This window comes from Oenanthe melanoleuca, chromosome 2, assembly GCF_029582105.1.
Source record: "Oenanthe melanoleuca isolate GR-GAL-2019-014 chromosome 2, OMel1.0, whole genome shotgun sequence".
NCBI classification, from domain to species: domain Eukaryota; kingdom Metazoa; phylum Chordata; class Aves; order Passeriformes; family Muscicapidae; genus Oenanthe; species Oenanthe melanoleuca.
In genome coordinates, this window is record NC_079335.1 from 20410518 (window position 1) to 20426720 (window position 16203).

Sequence of the window (16203 nt, forward strand, 5' to 3'; positions counted from 1 at the left end):
ATTGATTTATAGCAGCTTTCAGGTAGATTATTAAATGCAGCAGTACAATTCTGAGTTAATTTTGGAATGCTAATTATATAAAGATTTAAATCTTCCTATAGTCCAGTAGATTTGACTCACCTTCAGACTGAACATTGATTGGCAAGCGTATGAAATGCAAACATACAGTGGGGAGAATATTTTTTTTTCTGTATTTATTGAAATTATTCAGGTCACTGTGTTTTAACAGGTCAATTACAGCGTTCACTTTTGTGTGATTTAAAATATAAATCTGTGAATATATGTACTGAAAAAGCCTTCTAGGCCACTTTGAAAATGCAATTAAATTTTACTTTTCCTTTAGGTTCTTCCAACTAAAATGTCTTATGCAGCCAACTTGAAAAATGTTATGAGCATGCAAAATCGGCAAAAGAAGGAAGGGGAAGAACAAAATGTGCCTACAGAAGAATCTGAGAGTTCAAAACCAGGGCCTTCAGCTCATGATCTTGCAGCACAACTGAAAAGCAGCTTATTGGCAGAGATAGGATTGACAGAGAGTGAAGGGCCACCCCTCACATCTTTCAGGTAGCTGAGTTAAAAATTACTCTTTGAAATATTACTCCTCTGATAAATGGCTGTTTGGGACTCTGAAAAGTCTTTAAATTAAAACGGGTAGCTTAATTTAGTTTGCATTGGTAGTTTGTGATTAGTAGCTTCTAAAGTTAATAGTTCAACAGTCTTCAAAGAGGTCTGTGCAAACTGTAGACAAATTCCTTTACTCCCTGACTTCCTGCTGCAGACCTACTGTGATGTCCTGGGTAGCCAAGCTGAGCATTTGGAATTGACAGCTTGCCATCTATGTGGTGGTGCTGCCCACACTTAATGCAGCTACAGATTGAACTGCCCTTCTTCAAATTACAGCTATGTTAAAAGAAATTGATGAGAGACCAGTAACAGTGAATTCCACATAGCAGCAAAATTTAGATGTTTTGGAGTAATTACCCTTTGGAAGCAAGACTTGTGTTTCTGCTGAAACTAAGCAGCTTCATGAGCTTTTGTCCACAGACTTAGCGTATTGTGTCATTGTTTATCAGGAATAAAAAACTTAGTTAAAGGCAGAGGATAAGAAAAAACTGAAGTACACAAAATGTGTCTGAAATTTAACTTGATTCCACGTATCTGTCAATTTTTTCTTGTTTCTGTCAGGCCACAGTGCAGCTTCATGGGCATGGTTATTTCTCATGACATGTTGCTGGGCCGTTGGCGCCTTTCTTTGGAGCTGTTCGGTAGAGTATTCATGGAAGATGTTGGAGCAGAGCCTGGATCGGTATGTATTTCTAAGTGTAAGGACATTTCCTCTTACAACTAAATTGTGACTCTCCCTGATTATTCTGATTTTGGGGTTTGTGTTTGCTTTTTTTATTATTTTTAGATCTTGACTGAATTAGGTGGCTTTGAAGTAAAGGAATCGAAATTCCGCAGGGAAATGGAAAAACTTAGAAACCAGCAGTCAAGGGATTTAACACTGGAGGTAAAAAATGTTAGTCTATCTTTGAATAAACTTTCATTAAAAGTTGAATTATTACAGTAACTTGATAGAGAGAAGTTGTATTTTAGGCAAGCAGGTGTCTTAAGTCATACTTAGTGACTTATATTGCAATTACTCTGTAGTTTTTCCCAGTCAGATTGATATTTTTTGAGTCTGTGTGCAGCAGTATCTAGAAATCTGTTGTTAAGTTGAAAGTCCCTCAGTATGATAATAGGTAAAGAAAGAATTCTTTTTATATTTCTTACTAGGTTGATCGAGACAGAGATCTTCTAATTCAGCAGACCATGAGGCAGCTCAACAACCATTTTGGCCGTAGGTGTGCTACCACTCCGATGGCTGTACACAGAGTGAAAGTTACTTTTAAGGATGAGCCTGGAGAAGGCAGCGGTGTAGCACGAAGCTTTTATACTGCTATTGCCCAGGCTTTTCTGTCAAATGAGAAACTGCCAAATCTAGATTGCATTCAGAATGCCAACAAGGGTACCCATACAAGTAAGTGATGCATAGAAGTTAATCTACAGAAAATATTCATGAAAAACTTGTGTGCTTTTTTTTACCTAGAAATACTTGGCCTCATGCCAGAGACATCTCTTGTTAGCTCAGCCCAGAATCCATAAAAATTATTTGTTAGTTCTCTGGAGCAAGGAAATTGCTTCCCCCCACCATGCTTTCAGAAACAGGAATCTTTTGTTTTTTTCGCAACAAGGGTCTGGTTTAGATGTTCTCAGATTTTTTGTGTCCTTCTCTCCAGCAGGCAATAACTGTCAAGATACTAGCTCTTAAGAGCTTATACATTTTAATATTGCTGCTCCATCTGACTTGCCACAAATACATTTTAATGCTTCTGGAAGTATAAATAAACTCTTGAAATACTTTGCCCTTTTTAATGGTACGAACACTTCAGTAACACTTCACTTTCTTAAGTGAATGATTCTGTTTCACTGGTGTCTTTCAAGCTCTTCCAAAATTTAGTCTTCCTTACACTGAAACTTAGGTAGGAGAGAGAAATATAAAGATGTTTAAGTTTATGAGGTTTTTTGCCCTTCAGGTCTGATGCAGAGATTGCGAAATAGGGGAGAGAGAGATCGGGAAAGGGAGCGAGAGAGAGAAATGCGGAGAAGTAGTGGCTTGCGAACTGGTTCTCGGAGAGATAGGGATAGGTAAGTGATAAATCTTTAACTTGATAAAGATACTTTGTGAAATAGAGTCATTTCCTTGCATGTCATCAGGAGAGATACTTTTACTTCCTCCTGTTTAAGGAGTCTTTTTCAGGAGCAATTTGCAGGGTAATTTCTTGAAATTCAGTCTTTAGTTTTAATTCTTTAAAGAATTATTACGTTTACTTCAGCATTAACAGGTTATGTCTCAACCACAGGCCATTAGTCTCTTCTGCTAAAACAATAACAAAAACTTGTGTGCTAGACTAAAATTGTGAGGTGGTTTAGAAACAACAATGCTATTGGTGGCATGTCTGACTGCTGTATCCAAAACAGGAATAATAATAAAATCTCTGGGTCATTTTGGTTCTCTTTCTGATTCATTCTCTCCAAGCAGCTATGAGCAACACTACTATTCCAGCAGTAAAGCTAATGCTAATATGAATCCGTGTGCAAATAATATTGTTCCAGAGGATTTTTGCACTTTTCCTCTGAAATGAGTACAAACTGCTCTGATTATCTTAAGGGACTTCAGAAGACAACTGTCCATTGACACACGGCCTTTTAGACCAGCATCAGAAGGAAATCCTAGTGATGACCCTGACCCTCTCCCAGCACACAGACAAGCCCTTGGAGAGCGGCTCTACCCTCGAGTGCAAGCAATGCAACCAGTAAGACTTCCCTAATACACCTAATGATTGTTCTTGTCATCTTGTAATGTAAAAATTTATTTCCTCATCCATGATTGAAATAATTGAAACATAATTGAAAGTATTCGAACATGTAAGACTGATTTTATTTTCTTTTTACTTTTCTTAAGATTTTATTTCTCTAATTTGTTGTTTAGCTTTGCTGTTTAGCTTAGGAGGTATCTTGTAATGTATTCTCTATTTAAAATACCAAAACTTTCATAAGATTGTATTTGAAAATGGGAGAACTGGAGAAGAATAGTAAGACCTATCACTCCTTTATCCCCAGGCATTTGCAAGTAAAATCACAGGAATGTTGTTGGAATTGTCTCCTGCTCAGCTGCTTCTGTTACTAGCTAGTGAAGATTCCCTCAGAGCAAGAGTTGATGAAGCAATGGAACTCATTATTGCACATGGCAGGTAAAGTATCAAAAGCGAGAATTGTTTTTGTGGCCAAAGCACTTGTACTGTTCTACATCTAACTCCAATATATGCAGCTTATTCATTGATAGTCTAGATATTTTTCTTTGAACAAGTGACTTCTTGGCTTTGGTTTAATCTATTCTGACTGGTTTCAGAATATGACAGTTCTTATTGAGAGCAGCCCTGCTGAGAAGGATTTGATGGGTGCTGGTGGATGAGAAACTGAACATGAGCTGGTAGTGTGCCAGATGTGTTCTGGGCTGCATCAAAAACAGCGTGGCCAGCAGGTTAAGGGAGAGGATTCTGCCCCACCTGCAGTGCTGCATCCACCTCTGGGGTCCCCAGCACAGGAAGGACATAGACCTGTTGGAGCAAGTCCAGAGGAGGTCACCAAGATGGTCAGAGGAATGGAGTACCTGTCTTATGAAGAAAGGCTGAGAGCCTGAACTGGGGTTGTTCAGCATGGAAAAGAGAAAGCTTATGGGTGACCTAATTGTGACGTTTCCAGTCCCTGAAGGGAACCAACAAACAGATGGAGAGGGACTTCATACAAGAGCATATAGTGACAATTCAAGGGGGAATGGCTTCAAACTGAGAGTAGGTTTAGATTAGATAACAAGAAGAAATTCTTTACTGTGAGGATATTGAAGCACTGGAACGGGTTACCCAGAGAAGCTGTAGATCCATGGAGGCATTTAAGGCCAGGTTGGATGGGGCTCTGAGCACCTTGGTCTAGAGGAAAAGTGTCCCTTCCCACAGCAAGGGGGTTCGAACTAGATGGTCTTCAAAGTCCCTTTCTAACCCAAACCATTCTATCATTCTGTGACTCTATGATGGTGAAATTAAATCTGCCTTTTTATTCCCTTCTCAAGGGAGAATGGTGCTGACAGTATATTGGATCTTGGATTGCTAGACTCTTCAGATAAAGTGCAGGTAATGACCTGTTGCACAAAAATTATGTAAGATTCAGTTTTATCAGTTAATTTTAAAACTGGAAGCAATTGGAAGCTTTCTTTATCATGCAAGACAAAGTTCTGTTTAATAATTTTCTTTTGAAAGGATTAACAGTAATTAGTCAAAAGTATAAAATGTCATCATTAGGAAATATCACAGGAATTCTTAACCAATGGAATCAATCTTTGGGTCTAGTAGCAAATAGTTTGATGTGTGTCAGTAACTAGAACTAAGTGTGTTAATTGCTGTTTTGACTTTCAAAACAGGAAAATCGAAAGCGACATGGATCCAGCCGCAGTGTAGTAGATATGGAATTAGATGATACAGATGATGGGGATGATAATGCACCACTTTTCTACCAACCTGGAAAACGAGGTTTTTATACACCAAGACCTGGTAAAAACACAGAAGCAAGGCTGAATTGTTTCCGAAACATTGGCAGGTATGCTACCATTAACTTTTTAGTCTGAAAAAATGTAAAAGACAATCATACACCACACCAGGGAGAGTACCGATGATCCAGACTGGAAAAACAGTTTTTTTTAATGGTCTCTATTTCTCACATTGAGCCTAGATAGTGGGGAATTTGCATATGTCTACTTAGGGTTTCTTTTCCTGTTAAATTTTAATTTTTATACTACTTTTTAAAAATTATTTAAGTCCATGATTTTCATTTGTGACCGATAAATTTGGAAAGCTAACTCCAGTTTAATTTTTAAGACTATTGGAACTCTTAAATATAAGTTGGTTGAAAGATCTGTAGTGTAATTTCTTCTGTACCAAAACAAACTCCAAACATCTTTTTTCAGAATCCTAGGATTGTGCTTGTTGCAGAATGAACTATGTCCCATCACGTTAAATAGACACGTAATCAAAGTTCTACTTGGCAGAAAGGTAAGTTGAACGTAAAAATTTTAATTTCCTCAAATTAATGAAAATCTCATCTATAAAACTGGGTTTTTTCACCTAACCACATATGTATTAACTAGCTGAATTGATACTGGAACTGTATGGAGGTCTTTAATTTGAGGACTGTTAATTTTTTTGTTTCCTAAATTTTGAACAGAGTAGATGTAGTAGAAGCCAGGTATTTGACTAAGATGTAATGATTTGTAATTTGTAATAGGTTAGCCTTTAACTCTCTTCAGAAACTACATGGTGTCTGCTTTTTTTTTTTTCCTGAGACTCAGAAATGATAGTATTAGACAATGCTAGGCAATAGCTTACAGAAAAGCATTCTTTTTGCATATTTGAGACAGCTCATGGAATTAATTTGTGGTTAGAGTTTTGTCTCAGGTGTAGGTGTAATTTAATTCAGAGCAAAAATTACATAAACTTTTGACCAAAACTTCTGCCCTGGCCCAGTAAAAACTAGTAATGTACAGCACTTTTGATCCATTAGTCAGTGGCATTGAAAGTTCTGTCTGATGCAAAAAACTTAAAGAAGGTTTGTTACTGTTGGTCTTCCCTTAAATTCAGTTTTGATCACATAATCAGTTACCCAACATAGTATATAATCTTTAATGAAAAATAGTTAATGGCAGAAATTACCTTTAAATACCCCCTGGTGTCTTCCAAGAGCGATTGTCTTCTAATGCTTCTCTTCAGGTTTTTCTTGTCGAATATGTATTTCTTCCAGTATTCTAATTTACCTTCTAAAGCAGACTGAAAGTAGGGGTTTAACTGCATTTATTTCTGTGTGTTTGTATTTATTTCTGTGTGTTTTTATCCTTTGTTGCTTGTGCATACATCTGGCACAGATCACATAATTTGAATACATTCTCAAACACCTGTTATGTTTCAAACTTCTATCCTTTTTCATAGGTGAACTGGCACGACTTTGCTTTTTTCGATCCAGTTATGTATGAAAGCCTTCGGCAACTCATCCTTGCTTCCCAGAGTGCAGATGCTGATGCAGTGTTTGCAGCAATGGATTTAGCCTTTGCAATAGACCTGTGTAAGGAGGAGGGTGGAGGGCAGGTAAGCACGGCTACATCTATACTCTGTGGTTTGAATTCAACGGCTGATGCAGGTTGTAATGTGCACATAATCCCTGCTCTTCTCAGATAGCAGATAGAATTTTATTCTTCCTGGATTCAGTGTAGTGTTCTTAGACATTGAAGCCTGGATTTTTTTCTTTGAAAATGACATAGTGCCTACCATAGACCCTGGCAACTGTAGTCAATCCTAGGGAATCTTTAAAACTGACCTGTAGTAGTAAATTTTGCCTGGGTTTGGAGGTATATTAAGCAATAAATCACTCTGCAGCATACTTTGGTGGTTGTAATAATCTCAATTCCTTTATATCCCTTTTTGTCTCCCCCCTTTTAAATGTTCTTTATTTCTTTGCCATAGGTTGAACTTATTTCCAACGGTGTAAATATACCAGTCACTCCTCAGAATGTATATGAGTATGTTCGGAAATATGCAGAACACCGAATGTTGGTAGTAGCAGAGCAGCCTCTACATGTAAGTCTTTAGTGGTGTTTTTTTAAAAAGAAGAAAAAAAAATCTGTAATACTTCAGTCAGTTAATTATTCTCCTCATTGTGGTGTTGCTAATCAAGACTTCTTTAAAGTCTTGACAGCTTGATTAAAAGTATTTAATATCTTTTTTTGTAATTGTATAGCTGTTTATGCAGTACTGTGAAGACTGAGTACTTTGAGTAATTTATTTTATAGAATGAAAGATAATTTATTTTATAGTGGGTCTCATTGGTTAAATATATATGTTCATTTCCTGAGCTCAAATGGCACAAATCCTCTTGGAACTTTGGCTTTGTATTTGGCAGCTTCTTTGTTCTAATAATTTATTACCTTTGATTTGTTTGCATCCTTGTTCTAAGGAAAAGTCATTTATAGAGCCACTTCTACTAGCCTGGCAAGAAATGTAAAAATTGACTAGAAAACCATCTTAAAAGTTATTTGCCTTTTTTAAGCTCTTGTCAAATAACACTTATGGAATAATATATTTTTGTAGACAGTTAACGAAGGCCAGTCTGTCACATGATGCTACTTCTAAACTTTGTTTCTTGTGCTCGTGGTTTCCTACTGCACATTTGAGATAGGGGAGCAGGCTGCCAGATTACCTCTGTGCAGCTGAGGTCCAAATTCTCACAGAAATAACATGTTCCTGGAATTAAAATACTTGATCTCCATATCTGGATATATTAATAGTTTGACTCTTGTTTATTTTAAGAGTTGAAAACCCTTACACTTGTATTCATTCTGGAATTTTCTAAAGCAAATTGATTCATAGTATTCCATTTTGAATATGGAATTTCCTATTTTTTCAGGATGTTACTTACTCATATAGAATATATGTTTGTGTATGTGTGCGTGTGTGTAATACTTTTGAATCAGAGTTGGCGTGTATCTGAGGAAGCAAAGTAAAAGTAACATGCAAGATGCAGGTTTTTAAAAATTCTCATCAGATTCAGCACAGCTTAGCAAAATACCTGAATGTTTTAGCATTAAAAGAGTGTGTGTGCTTCTGCTCCTGGTGAAATACTAGCTCAAACCATTACTGCTTTCTTTTGCTCTAGTAGGTAGGGTGTAAAAATTGGTGCAGTTCTTAGTTTCAGAAGATTCGCATCTCAGATGATAAAGTTTTAAAATAAAAGAACAGCTTAGAGAATAATGAATCTTGAGTTAAAGGGGATTTCACCTGAAACTTTTCAGTAATGCATTTAAAGTCAATCTTAAAAGTTACAGGGTTACATGTGCATTTTGTGGTTGTCATTTAAGGCAATGAGGAAGGGGCTCCTGGATGTACTTCCAAAGAATTCATTAGAAGATTTGACAGCAGAAGATTTCAGACTTTTGGTAAACGGCTGTGGTGAAGTAAATGTGCAAATGCTAATCAGCTTTACCTCTTTCAACGATGAATCAGGTATGAAACAACTTGCTCATAAACAGAGTTGCAGGGATAACAACACTGTTTTTTCTGTGTGGAGTAATTACCAGCATTAAACTGAACTATCTCTTCAAATCTGGCATTAGTTAATAAGCCAGTGAAAGCTGTAATTAAGTTATTACTTGGGAATTTTTTTTACATTCCTTTGAAAATACTTACCGTCAGTTAAGGAAGGGTGGAGAAAGCATGTTTTCCAACTTTGCTGTCACTAGATCTTAAATACATGGGTTGTATTAGTGGTAGTAAATCTTTCTTGTGAAAAATCTTTAGAACTATAAATGTGATGAATGCAAGTTTAATACTTGCATAGTTTTTAAAACTGCACTTAGCTGCAGTTGGACTTTTTGGTAAGGAGGGGGGAGTGGGAGTGGTACTGAGTTATGTCAGTGTTAGTCTTGCATTCGAAGCTATTAGTTTTGAAATACTGGTCTCCAATGTCAGAACTTTATGAATGCGTTTGTAGCTGAGATCCAGCCTGCAGCACACATAAAATGGGTCTCTTGATGTTACTGTAGCAGCTGAATTGTATACCTTTTTATTTCACACAGGAGAAAATGCTGAGAAGCTTTTGCAATTCAAGCGCTGGTTTTGGTCCATAGTTGAGAAGATGAGTATGACAGAAAGACAAGATCTGGTAAGTTGCCCATTCCCACTGGAAATATGCAGAAGAACTGGAATAACTGGTGTCAATACTGGTCTTAACTGTGTCTATCTGCAGGGACTTCGTGAAGAGCAGGGTAGTAGGGTTGGGTTTAAGACAGTTAGTTCTGGAAACAACAGGTGTGAATTCTAGACCTTCTTGTAACTGAAAGTAAGCATGGTGTGTCCTTCTCCCTGTTCACAGGTCTCTTACAGAAGCACAGTTTGATTCTGCACAGTTGCTCTTAAGATGAGTAACTGTGGTTACTCAGCTATGTTGTGGGATGGTGGTAGGGTTTTGAGGTCGAGTTCTCTTCATGGATCATCTACTCACCTGCCTTCTGTGTATCCTGAGAGCAGTATGTGTGTCCTTTCTGTAAGATGTCACTAATGATACCATGTCCTTCTCAAAGTCCTTTAGGAGTAATTGATGAGAAACATGAAAGAATGAGAGACTCTTCAGGGGATTTCATTTCTAAAAACTTGCCTGTAAATTTTATTTGTTGTACACTTCTTAAAACTGTTTTTAACTTCCTACTGTTCAAGGTGCTATCTCTCCCTTACAGTCTACTAAAAGGAAACAAAGAGTACTCTGAAAAATGGAAATCCCAAAGCACATTTTTTAAGAAGTGTCTGTGGTTACACCTTGGTGTGGTGACTCAGTATTTCACAATTGAGATAATAAACCAAATACTCTCTGCTGCCTTTTGTCTGTACCAGTACTACATTTTGTAGTCTCTAAGTGGTTTGTGAGAGATTCCTGATTCAATTTGTATTGATGGCTGTCACCACCTTCCCAGATGGATTTGGGGACATGACATTTACTGAGAATTTGTTGATACAGAATAATTTTGAGTGCTGCTTTTATCAGTTTTATGAATGAGCAGTTGACAAAAGGAAGTGAAGGAACCTATTACAGAAGCCAGTAGCATGACTGTGGAGTTTAGTTTGGCATGTTGAAGAGAACATAGTATGATCAAACCTGCTGTGACTGTGCAGTTCTTTATTAACCTATCCCTACACAAGTTTGTAGGCAGTATGAATCTCAGCCTTGTAAATCCTAATTTTAAATGCTGTCTTCTTTTTTTCAGGTTTACTTTTGGACCTCAAGTCCATCATTGCCCGCCAGTGAGGAGGGATTCCAGCCTATGCCATCCATCACAATAAGGCCACCAGATGACCAACATCTTCCAACAGCAAACACTTGCATTTCTCGCCTTTATGTCCCACTCTATTCCTCTAAGCAGATTTTGAAACAAAAATTGTTACTCGCCATTAAGACCAAGAATTTTGGTTTTGTGTAGAGTATAAAAAGTGTGTATTGCTGTGTAATATTACTAGCTAAGTTTTGTAGATTTTTCCATTTGTCTATAAAAGTTTATGAAAGTTAATGCTGTCATACCCCTGGTGGTACTTCAAAGATATAAATGCAAACATTCCTGTACTAAATTTGTAACATAAAGGCCTAAGGAGCACTAGCAATATGTGATTGCAACAGTTTGCTAGTTAATGGCTCCTTTGCCTAACCCCAGCCAAAGATGACAGCAGAACAATATAATTTACACTGTGATTTATCTTTTTGCTGAGGGAAAAATATGTAAAATGTTCTGAAAATTCACTGCTGCCTTTGTGGAAAGTGTTTCAGCAAAGGTTCTTGTATAGAGGGAGTAGGGAATTTCGAAATAAAAAATTAAGTATGTTCTGTGTTTTTAACTTTTTTTTAATGGTGTTTAATTTGTGGTTGGCTGCAGTTGTGTAGCATGTATATTGAACTTGTAAAAAGTTCCTGACAGCTCAGATCCCAAAGTTGGGATTATTCACTTACGAAACCACTTCCATTGCAATTTTTGTTCTATTGCATTGAACTCTGGCACATCAGATACCATCACTAATATTTTGCATGTAATCTGTACCTTTAGTGTTTTTTTTTTTCCCTGTACATATATGATGAGGCCAATGCACAGTATTTCATAGTTCACAATCAACATTTCTGTATCCTTGTTACAGTGAACAGACAGTCAGGAGATTGTTCCACTACCAGTTCTAACCCAACACTTGTACTACATTATCTAACTATGTAAACTCAGCCTGGGCACTTTCTGGTAACTGTAAAATGTTTATAAGATCATGATTATTGAAGATACATTTTTTGGAAAACTTTAATGTTCGTGAGCTGCTTAACTTCTTTTGTATCTAGCCTTTTTTTAAGTATCTTGTTACAGTTTTTTAATAAAGAAATTACACACAAAATACCAAGTCATACTGAAGAAACAATAGTTTTTATTTATTAAGCCATTTATACTTTAGCTAATAGCGTACACTAAACATAGTTGTTCATTAAAAATCTGAATTTTGTAGCTGAAAAATTGACATGCAGAAGACATTTAGCCCACATTTTACAGTTAGCAGAGAATCCTGAAAGAAATGGGCCAGGCAACCCCTCCTTTTAACAGAAGTGGTTTGAAGGAAAAGTGGCTTGTTCTGAAAAATCTCAAGGCAGTTAGGTTAGAATAAAATTCCCGAACTTCATTGTAGTGAGTTCTACTGTATGTTCACTTTTGAAGTGGTTGGTTGCTTTTGGGGAGGGCAGTCTTTGACCATAATCTAGGACTTCTTTTCCCTAAGGCTTGAGCGATTTTTGAGAGTTAGAAATTGGTTAATGAAGAAAGAAGCTACTTTTTCTGTGTCAAAAGAAATTTATGAAACCTTAGCAGACTGAAGTATTGAGGGATAAGGGCTTTTGTGGTGGTGATGTTCTTCTTTCTTACTTCTCCAACCCCATTAGTCCATGTTAATGATTTTTTTTTCTCCCTTTTTTTGGGAAGAGCTGATGTAACTGTACGTCCAAATCCCAGTGGAACTCACCTTTGCCAGAGCTCTTTCGGGTTTTCCTTTTTGTCAGCTAGTTTTAGGATGACCAAAAGTTACCTACATCTGATTTTCAAAAAAAACTCTGTTTTCATCATTTATTTAGTTGCTAAAGATACTGAGTACAGTTGACACCACAAATTCTGATCACCAGTTGCCAAATTGATGCTGAAAATCCTGTTTTCTAAATAAGGCAGACTGTTTCAGGCTTGTGTAGTTAAACTGCAGATAAACAAATAGATGTGGAATTATTTCTGCAGGTACTAACACTTCCTCTAAATTGATCATCCTAGGAAAGGATAGCTTCAATATACAAGGACTGGAGTCTGTTGTAGATTTCCTGTTGTGACCTCCAGCATATCTTAAGTTCAAAACTGTATTAGATTTTACTATGCTAAAAGATAAAAAACAGTACAGCCACACAAATCTAGGTAGAGGCATTTTAGTACAGAGAAAATTCATGCTGGTGTGGCTGTTCTCTCACACTGAGGAGGCTAAGTTACAAAGGTACAAAGCAACATCTATCTTATGCCTGGCTATCAAACTGCTGTGATTATTTCCACTACCAAAACTGCCTCTAACTGAAATGTGCAAAGTTAGTAGAAAGCAACAAAAGAAACTGTTTAGAATAGGCATCAAAGCTCCAGTCTGTAAAATAAAGCTCCGTCCCACACAAAGCTTTGTGAGGCTTGATGTACTGAGAAGTATCCAAGGCCCTTGGATGAAAGGCCATATATACATGTAAAGTACTGTGTATATATATATATGTATTGTGTGTATATGTATATAAGTGTATGTGTATGTATAACATATAAATATATGTTATATGTATATATATTTCTGTATATAGCTTAAACATTTTTTAAGTCCTGTAATGTATAGTTAGACAAAAGTTATGCAGATAGCTCAGTAGCTCACCATATATACACACACAAGGCATTCTGATAAGCAGAGAGGGAATTTAGAATGATATATGCTGTCGTCATTGACTTGAAATATGTATGTAGCTTTATAAATAGCTTTTTTTCCTCTGTATGGTATATTCAAACTATATCAAGATTTTAATAAGAAAAATGTTTATTAAAATCATACACCTCCTCTCCCTTTGACTTAAGCCCTTCTGTTAGTTCACTTAAAATGTGGTAGAGAAACTAGTTAAATTCTGTAATGTTTACACTTTTTTAATAGTCTAAATCCTTAGGTGTTCATTGCTAAAAGAGGAGATAAAGGTAGCTACTAATAAAATGTTATAACCAACTACTAGAGTTGGTCCTAATCTGAATCTATGGAAAACTGATACTTTAGTGCTAATTTCCATGACTAATTTTTGGCTTTGGTTTCTTTTCCTTAGCTAGCTGCATCCAAGGTAAAACACTTGTTCCAGATTTGATAATTTTCCAGGAATGAAAAATTACCATCCAGTGGTCATTCCTACCTGTGTGGTTTGGAAAGTGATTTTTCTTTCCTGCAAGTTAGTCATTTAGTCATTAGATATCAAGCAGTGATAAAGCTGTAAAGTGGCAAACTTGAGAATCCAAACCAATATCCTTGCACAGCAGCATTCAGGGAGGCAGAGGAAAGGAAATTTTCCTCAACTCTTCAACAATGTTTATCTTTATATGCGATTTTGCAAATCATACAGACCTGCTGTTTTTCAAAAGTTTACTTCCATGAATCTGAAGAGGAGTCTGTAGGGAGCAGGGCTGCACCTCTCCATGGTAGTTGGTGTGCTGATGGGAGAAGTTCCCCAGCCACCATCAACCACCTCCTGTGTGGTTACTTCTCAGGGAGAGCTGGAATTCAGCACAGCTCCTGGTCACCCTTACACACCACGTGAAAGATGGTTCACTAGGTTTTCTTAACCTCCTTTCTGTGCTTGCTGCTGTGCCCTAACCCCCTTTATAGAGTCCCACAGCCTGTGGATCACATCTGGGTGCATCTGGAAATGCCATTCTGAGCTACTGCTGTGTCCGTGCTCTTCGCTTCACTGACACTTGGGTTTTTCTGGTTTCCTCTCTAAGGCAAACTGTGGATACCTCGCTCAGTAGCTCTGATTCCCTTCCTCTTTTCAAGCTTTGTAGGATTTGACCTTTTTTCTGAACTCTTCAATTGGCCTATTTAGTAACAGGTCTGCTGAAATCAAATAGAAAATTCTGCATGTCTAGATTAACTGGATTTCAGCATGTGTGGCATTAGCTTGTGCATTCTGAGGTAGAATGCACAACCACACATTAAAATGCACAGGTGAATGGGTCATGTGAAAGCTTCAGTGACTACCTGGAACTCACAGTGCTGGAAGTTTCCACATGGTCTCCATGGGGAGGACATGAACAGGCTTCACAACTGCAGTGTGGCCTCTATCACAGTGCAGTTGCCCATCAGGACTTCTGGCATCATCAGGAGCTCTGATGGATCCTTTGCTAGTTGCAAATTGCTTGTGTGGCTTTTATTTGCAACTATTTCAGATTTGCTGAATTGAGAAGCATGGAGGGCTTTTAATTTTTTACATATTTTTAATGTTTTTTTTGTGGAGTTGTCTCAGAGGATAACTTCATGTCTTGCTTGAAACACAATCCTGTGACAGACTACTTTCATCCTTTGTCAATGGCTTAATATAAAGGTATTTTTTATCTATTACCACCACAAACTACTATTATAATAATAGACAATTTAGTATAACAAGAGGCAGCTGATTGCTCCCTAGTGTTTCAGGAACTTCTCCATAATGGCAAAACTTCAGTATCTCTTTGTCCAATGGAAATGGTAGCTAACCAAATTAGTATGCTTGAATATTGTAGTCATGGAAATCTATTGGAAAATAGATTGTTGCCACAACCCAAGGTAAGATTTCTCTGCAAGGAGACTTAGGGAAATTTTAGGCTTTAGACATACTGCAATTATTCACAAATTGGTTTTCTGAGAGTGAACAGTGCTAAGCTGAAAAGCAGATTTCAGTTTAATTTATAAATGAAAATTCTTCAATTTACCTGAAATGGCATTTTCATATACAAAATTAGACTTATAACCCATTTAAAAGGTGGCTGAGTATTCCCCCAAAAAGTAACACCTTTTGAGGGAGGGAAGAAAGAGGTGTTATGGTTAAAGCAGTGATGGCTGTGTTTGCCAGAGCAGGACAGCTGCTGCAGCAGTGAGGAACTAAGAGGGGAATACAGCTCCACCACCCGTTAGGTACAGCTGAGTAATCTGAAATCTTGCAAAACTGTGCATAATGCTGTATTTCATTTGTATGCACTTGTCTGTATTTCAGTGTTGTGTACATGATTTAGTTTTTATAAAACAAAGCTAACAGAAGTCGGCATATTTTTGTGGAGGTGCAAGAACAGCCACATGCTGTTTGTTTAATCCTTTCCAGTATTTTTCTTTTTTTGTGCATCTTTAGGCACCATATAAGTAGACATTTGCTGTGCATAATAAGGGCAGATGTTTAAGGACTTATCTCCTAATACTTGAACAATTTTAAATTGCTGATTATATTAATTTGTTGTAGATCTTAATCCCTGTCAGGACATGGCATTTCCTTATTTAGTGAACTCTGAAACAGTAGCCAAGACAATCAGATTTGGGGGCTAAGACAACATGTAGGCAAGTCAATGTCATTTAATACAAATAGTCTGCTGCTTGTTGGTTTTGGTCCAGAAACTCATGCATTTCTCCCTTAAACCATCAACAAACTGTGTATTACACACACCTATAGAATTTGTCTGTAAATGGGTCTGTTTGGTTTGCTCTACATCAGTCAGTGTTCCTCTAATTGCTCTGGACAAAAAGCTGGAATCCCTAGTAGTCCATATGCTTGATATGAGTGGAACTGTTGCTGGACATAGAGATTAAGCAGCTTGTATAGGTATCTCTGGGAAATCAAACTTCAAGGATGTCTCAGAAATAACAGTACTCAGGTAACAGTAGATAATGTGAATCCACCTTTTCTCATTTACTGTTTGTGCATTCCTGCTCTGCTTTTCAGTCACTTGCTGCTCAGGCACGTGTTTCTGCTCCTCAGAAAAATCCG

At 37.1% G+C, this 16203-nt stretch overlaps 1 protein-coding gene across 1 annotated transcript in view; it reads left to right on the forward strand.

Moving 5' to 3' along the window:
* UBR5 (ubiquitin protein ligase E3 component n-recognin 5) overlaps positions 1-11565 on the forward strand; it is a 67423-nt gene extending 55858 nt beyond the window's left edge. Inside the window, exons 45-59 of the mRNA XM_056485765.1 lie at positions 344-564; positions 1186-1306; positions 1412-1519; positions 1777-2020; positions 2577-2688; positions 3212-3356; positions 3664-3794; positions 4670-4730; positions 5018-5193; positions 5561-5645; positions 6576-6731; positions 7107-7220; positions 8498-8642; positions 9215-9300; positions 10397-11565. Of these exons, the coding sequence (XP_056341740.1) occupies positions 344-564; positions 1186-1306; positions 1412-1519; positions 1777-2020; positions 2577-2688; positions 3212-3356; positions 3664-3794; positions 4670-4730; positions 5018-5193; positions 5561-5645; positions 6576-6731; positions 7107-7220; positions 8498-8642; positions 9215-9300; positions 10397-10609 (2118 nt within the window). The 3' untranslated portion in view covers positions 10610-11565. The remainder of the gene's footprint in view (positions 1-343; positions 565-1185; positions 1307-1411; positions 1520-1776; positions 2021-2576; positions 2689-3211; positions 3357-3663; positions 3795-4669; positions 4731-5017; positions 5194-5560; positions 5646-6575; positions 6732-7106; positions 7221-8497; positions 8643-9214; positions 9301-10396) is intronic.
* Positions 11566-16203: the final 4638 nt, after the last annotated feature.